At 39.6% G+C, this 6,928-nt stretch overlaps 1 protein-coding gene across 2 annotated transcripts in view; it reads left to right on the forward strand.

Annotated features, from left to right (window-relative positions):
• The window catches only part of C1R (complement C1r), a 65,669-nt gene extending 59,407 nt beyond the window's left edge, over positions 1–6,262 (forward strand). For both annotated transcript variants that reach the window (XM_077467141.1, XM_077467142.1), the window contains one exon: positions 2,077–6,262. In XM_077467141.1, coding sequence (XP_077323267.1) covers positions 2,077–2,876 — 800 coding nt within the window. In that variant the 3' untranslated portion in view covers positions 2,877–6,262. The remainder of the gene's footprint in view (positions 1–2,076) is intronic.
• The last annotated feature ends 666 nt before the right edge of the window (positions 6,263–6,928 follow it).

The raw sequence follows: 6,928 nt of genomic DNA on the forward strand, positions 1-6,928 counted from the left end.
CTTCTTTTCTCTTCTATCACCTTCTTCTTCCTTCTTCTTTTACCTCTTTCTTCTCTATCCTTCCTTTCTTCTTTTTTCTTTCTTCTTCTTTCTTCTTCCTTCAACTTTCCCTTTCTTTCTTTCTTTCTCTTTCTTTCTTTCTTTCTTTTTCTTCCTTTCTGTTGTTCTTTCCACTTCATTCTTCCTCTCTTTTTTCTTCATTCTTCTTCTTTAATCTTCTTTCATTTCTTTCTTTTTCTCCTTTCTTCTTCCTTCTTCTTTTTCTTTCTTTTTTTCATTCTTCATATTTCTTCTTCTTCTTCCTTAGTCTTCTTTCTTCCTCCTCATGTTCTTTCCTCCTCTTCTTCCTTCTTCTTTTCTCTTCTATCACCTTCTTCTTCCTTCTTCTTCTTTTACCTCTTTCTTCTCCATCCTCCCTTTCTTCTTTTTTCTTTCTTCCTCCTCATGTTCTTTCCTCCTCTTCTTCCTTCTTCTTTTCTCGCCTTTCTTCTTCTTCTGCCGCCTTCTTCTTTCTCATTCTTTTACCTCCTTCTTCTTTCTTCTCCATCCTCCCTTTCTTCTTCTTTTATCTTTCTTCTTCCTCCTCCTACTTTTCTTTTTTCTTTTCATTCTTTCTTTTTTTTCTTCTTCCTTCTTCCTTTTTCTTTCTACTTCATTCTTCTTCTTCCTTCTTTCTTCTTGCCCTTTCTTCTTCTCCATCCTCCCTTTCTTCTTTTTTTTTCTTTCTTCCTCCTCCTACTTCTCCTTTTTTCTTTCTTTATTTTTTCTTCATCACTTCTGTTTTTCTTTCTACTTAATTCTTCTTCTTCCTTCTTCTTTCTCCTTCTTCTTCCCCTTTCCTCCTTCTCCATCCTATCTTTCGTCTCTATTTTTTCCTTCCTTCTTCTTTTTTCTCCTTTATTCTTTCTTCTTCATCCTTCTCCTTTTTATTTCTTTCCTACTTGTTCTTTCCTATTTTTTTCTTTTTCTTTTTTCTTCTACTTGCTTTAATCCTACCAGAATATAGGAAGAGGGGGTGCCCCCTAAATGCTGTATTAAAAAGTAAGATTTATTAACACAAGATTAAAAAGACTCCCAGTCAGTGGGAAAGGTCGCCCATCACATGATAAAAGTCGGCAGCTCGTCTCCGTTCTGCAGGCTTCTCTTGGTGGTCCGGACAGCTTGGAGACGGTAGGGAAAGGCACGGATGCCCTGCAGATTCAGGAAGTCCACGCCAACCAGCGGAAGTGACGTCACCAGGAGGAGAGCCAAATGTGTCGGATTTGTATCAGGCTACGCGCTCGGAGGCCTCCAGCTCTTTCTACATTCCTCCCGGTGACGTCACTTCCGCTGGGGCGTTCCACGCTGGAAGTGTGTTCTTCTTAGGATCACCAGAGGATAATATTTATTTTGGGTATTTATATAGTGCCAACAATGTACTCAGTGCTTTACAAATTGTACATTTACAATGGTTTCTACCCTTAAAGGGCTTACAGTTCCATACACATACACATGTTCATTGGCTCCTGTCTAAATTGGCCAAACAGCATGTCTTTGGAGAAAAACCCACTCAAGCAGTCATGTTGGAACAGGAAGGGGCCATCCCCAAACTGTTCCCAGAAAGGTGGGAGCATGAAAATGTCCAAAATGTCTTGGTATACTGATGCCTCAAGAGTTCCCTTCACTGTAACTAAAGGGCCAAGCCCAACCCCTAAAAAATAACCCCCACACCATAATCCCCCCTCCACCAAATGATTTGGACCAGTGCACAAAGCAAGGTCCATAAAGACATGGATGATCAAGGGTTGACTAACTCAATATTGAACCCTACGGACTAATACTGGGACGCCATTAAAGTTCATGTGCGTGTAAAGGCAAGCGTCCCAATACTTTTGGTAATATAGTGTAGGTACACTTTAGCACTGACAGACCTTAAAATATTGACAAACACACTGAGGGGGCCTCGGTGGATGGGGGTTAAATGTGGGTGAATATTGCTTTAACAAACTGTGATCTAGCATATCTTTGGATTGCTACCAACAGTGCTATAGTTGTAAAAAAGTTCAGGTGATTAATTGTGAGCTCTTTTGCCCACAGTGTGCGGAAAGCCTTCAAATCCCGTCACCGGACATGGCCGCATTATCAATGGTGCGGATGCGGAAGTGGGGAACTTCCCTTGGCAAGTTTATCTGATTAAAAATGGGCGTGGTGGTGGCATTCTGATAGGAGAACATTGGGTGATGACGGCTGCCCATATGATAAGGGCAAAGGTAGACCAAGACAATCCAGATGACGTCAATAACCTGCACATTTTCATCGGTGACACGGATGTGGAGAAGCTGTTAAAACAAAGTAACCTAGCCGTTCGGGAAGTTCATGTGCATCCAGGTTATATCCCCGGGTACCACGACCACGACATCGCTCTGATTCGCCTGAACGATCCCGTCACCATGGATGAGAACACCTCTCCTATCTGCCTCCCCGAAGACGGTGACGAGTCCATGTATGATGCCGGCAATATGGGGTATGTAAGCGGATTCGGCATTACGGAGAAGAGAAAACTTTCCAACCTTCTGAAATACGTGGCTTTGCCCATGGTCCAGCGGGTCAAGTGCCAGGAAGAGCTAAAGGAAAAACTAAGCAAGTTGCCTCCAAGCAGTAAAATCAAAGGGGAGAAATTCACAGAGAACATGTTCTGTGCCGGATTTCCAGGGGCCGACAAACTTCACCAAGACTCGTGCCAAGGAGACAGTGGGGGGCCATATGCCTCTCTAAACGGGGACACGTGGGTGGCCACGGGTATTGTGTCTTGGGGTATTGGTTGTGGTACCGGCTATGGGTATTACACCAAAGTCAACAATTACATTGATTGGATAAAAGGCCATCTGAACAGTTAAAGTGTATGTAAAACCAAAACTTTCGGGGATTAAGATAGAGGAGGGTTGAACGCTTTGTAAGGTTAAAGCGGAGCTCCAGCGAAAAAATGTATTAATTTTTTTTTAATTGATCCTAGCATTATTACTAATGAAATACAAAAATGAGTACAAAATGATCATGATCAATTTAGCAAAAATATAAATTTCTTACTGCATCTTTTCCGCCTCCTGTTGTGGCCGTTGCCATTAGACATGTGGAATTTGTTTAGTTCCGAATTAGGTTTTTAATGAATTTTGACAAATTTGTTAATTTCCGAAATTTCCAAATTTTTAAATTTACGAAATTTACAAATTTACGAAATTACGAATTTAGAATTTCCAAAATTATGAATTTCTGAAATTACGATCTTCCAAAATTACGAATTTCCGAAATTACAAATGTTTCCAAAACTGCGAATTTACAAATTACGAATTTCTGAATTCCAAATTTACGAATTTCCGAAAATTCAGAATTTCGGATATTCAAATATTGGAAATTTCATAAATTAAAAAATTCTAAAATTTGGAAATTTGAAAATCCAAGAATAAGAATGAAAATCTGAAAAATTAAATAGAATGAAAATCTGAAAAATTGAAAACCTGAAAATCTGAAATAATAACTAATAATAAATATAAAATCATAGGTATTGGAATTTCCTTTCAAATGGGGCTATTAGTGAACATAACAAATACGAATTTATCTGAAGTTACAAATTATCTGAAATAACGAATGCCAAACAGACAAATTTGAAAGGAAATTCCAATACCTATAATTTAATAGTTAATAATTCGAATTTCCAAAATTACGAATTTCCAAAACTGCGAATTTACAAATTACGAATTTACGAATTACAAATTTACGAAAATTCGGATATTCAAATATTCTAAATTTCATAAATGTAAAAATTTGGAAATTTGGAAATTTGAAAATCCAAGAATAAGAATGAAAGTCTGAAAAATTCAAAAGAATGAAAATCTGAAAAATTGAAAACCCGAAAATCTGAAATAATAACTAATAATAAATATAAAATCATAGGTATTGGAATTTCCTTTCAAATGGGGCTATTAGTGAACGTAACAAATACGAATTTATCTGAAGTTACGAATTATCTGAAATAACGAATGCCAAACAGCCAAATTTGAAAGGAAATTCCAATACCTATAATTTAATAGTTAATAATTCGAATTTTACTGATTTTTTTCTTTATTTTCAGAATTTAGAATTTCCAAAAATTCGGAAATCCAAAGATTCGCAAATCCGGAAATTCGAAAATGTGGAAACTCAAAAATTTATTTTTTCAGAATTTTTTGAATTTCCGAAAAAAGCAAAAAAAGAATGAAACGAAAACGAAAAAAAAAGGAATTTTTGGTCAGTGTACATGTCTAGTTGCCATCATGATTGTGGGCATGTGAAGGCCAATTGAGATCTATTCCTGGATTAGCTTTGGAGAGGTGCATATTGGGTAACCAACCTGCACCTCTCGATCTTTCGCATGTGCGATTCACCAGCTGTAGCGCTGATTGTTTCTAAAGTTGCCATAACAACAGGCAGCGACGGAGGAATGTCCCGCCCCGCTGTTATGGCAACATCACAGTACTGACCACAGACTCCTGGCAAATGATGACACATCATTTCCCAGGAGCATAGTCGAGGGAGGAAGTGACAAGGAGCTCCGCGGGCCAGGAAGTGGCAGATTAGGAGGACTGCATAGCAACAAGACGATTCTGGTAAGTATATAAAAAAACATTTCCTCCAAATGTTTTTTAATAGGTTTAGAGGAGTCCGATTCTGAAAAAAAAAAATTCAGAGTGGAACTCCACTTTATTATTTTCTTTTTTGCTGCCTGTGTCTTCTTGGGGAGATCTCCCTTTGTGGGAACAGTGTGGGGACGGCCCTGTCCTAATCCAACACGACTGCACACCAGTGCACAAAGCAAGGACATGGAAGAGTAAGTTTGCGGTGGAAGAACTTGACTGGCCTGCACAGAGTCCGCACTTCAACCCGATAGAACGCCTGTGGGATGAATTAGAGCAGAGACTGTGAGCCAGGCCTTCTTGTCCAACATCAGTGCCTGACCTCACAAATGCTCTTCTGGAAGAATGGTCAAACATTCCCATAGACACCCTCCTAAACCTTGTGGTCAGTCTTCCCAGAAGAGTTGAAGCTGTTATAGCTGAAAAGGGTGGGCCAACTCAATACTGAACCCTATGGACTAAGACTGGGATGCCATTAAAGTTTATGTGGGTGTAAAAGCAGGCATCCTAATACTATAGTGTATAATAGCGCTAGCTCTGACAGCAATCTGTTGCGATAGCTATGGCGGTGAGAATGGAATATCCAGTTGGATCAGGGTAGGACATTGGGGGCGTATGCTCAGGAAGGACAGGTAGCACGATGACACATTGGTAACGAAAATCCCTTTGGGGTTGAGACAATATACACTATATGACCAGAAGTGTGTGCACACCTGACCATCGCACCTATATGAGGTTATTGGACACACCATTCCAAAACCGTGAGCATCATTACTGAGGTGAGGTGACTTTTCACAAGATTATGGAGCGTGTCTGTTGGAAAGCCTAAGGAATATTCGTTAGGTCGGGTACGGAGGTTTGGTGACTGGCTTGGCATTTCAATTCATCCAAAAGGTATTTCATAGAATTGAGGTTGGAAGACTTTTTCTGTAGTAAGACCAGGTTCAATGTTTGAAGAACAGTGACTTATGGTGACCAGTCCATGACCACCTTTCATTATTTAGCCAAGCCTGGTTGCATGCTAGGAGCTGCTGCCCACCATAGTTCTTTATTCTTTAAACACCAATCAAATGGTTTCCTCCAGTTTGCATGGAGTAAGGTAGTACTGTTGGGTCTTCCCTGTTTGAAAGCTCCAGCACCTCAGCATATCCCCGCCACTGTTAGCCAGATTGATAAATCAGCTGCTTGTCTTTGAAGGCCTCTTCTTATAGTAGAACTTCAGCCAAAACAATTTCTTTAGGTTTTAGATACAGTTGGTTAGAAACTCTGGCAGGTCGGGATTCGGGAATGCTGTCCGTATCCCCGCTCAGAAGATTCGCCTTCACTTGTTAGTACTGATAGTACCCAAAACACGAAGAGTTTTAACGGGAAGGTTCTTCATTGGGGACTTCATGGAGATTCTAACCCTCCCCCACTCTTCAATACCAAAAAAAAAAAAAGCTGGACTTTTATGCATTTCAGACAGGTAACCAGTAGAACACGCTTTGCAAAATTCAGCTATAACTGCACAAGATGTAAAACGAATAGTCTAGATATGTATTTTGTATTCGGATGTACTATATGGAAGAAAATAATAAACTTCAATAAAACTTTGGGATTGAGCCAGGTAATAAGTCCTGTTTTGAAAAATGCTCGTCTCTTGTTGCTTCTGGAGAATAATCCAAACTAAAGCTAAATCTAAGTTTCTGCACAATGCATAGCCCCCAACTGTCCCGGATTATGAGGGACTGTCACTGATTTGAAACAAAGTCCCTCTGTCCCTCTTTCCTCCTTAATTGTCCCTTGGTTTGGTATGATCTATAGAGTTATATATATATATATTGCACTATTTATCGATCCAAAAGTGTTTCCCGGTGCTAAACGTTTCATCAAGTTTCTAAATTGCTGCATTTGTAAATACCAAAAGCCAGTATAAAAGGAATAGTAGTGGTAAAAATAAGCACTTGTGGGTTTAACCAATCATTTTTGTTGTGTAATTCTCCATTAAGGGGACATGGCAGGGGGTGTGTCCTATGCCTACATACTTTTGCAAATAAGTGTCCCTCGTTCCCATCTCATAAAGTTGGGAGGTATGTAAATGTTATGCCGCGTACACATGACCGGACTCTCCGGGAGACTAAGTCTGACGGAATCAGTCCGTCGGACAATCCTATAGTGTGTGGGCTAATTCGATTTTTTTCCATTAAAAAAATCAGACGGACCTAGAAATAGAACGTGTTTCAAATCTGTCCAACGGACTCAATTCCTATTGGGAAATTTGTTTGTCTGTATGCTGGTCC

This window comes from Lithobates pipiens, unplaced genomic scaffold (genome assembly GCF_037356315.1).
Source record: "Lithobates pipiens isolate NorthernLeopardFrog02 unplaced genomic scaffold, aLitPip1_a1.2 Scaffold_47, whole genome shotgun sequence".
Taxonomy (NCBI): Eukaryota; Metazoa; Chordata; class Amphibia; order Anura; family Ranidae; genus Lithobates; species Lithobates pipiens.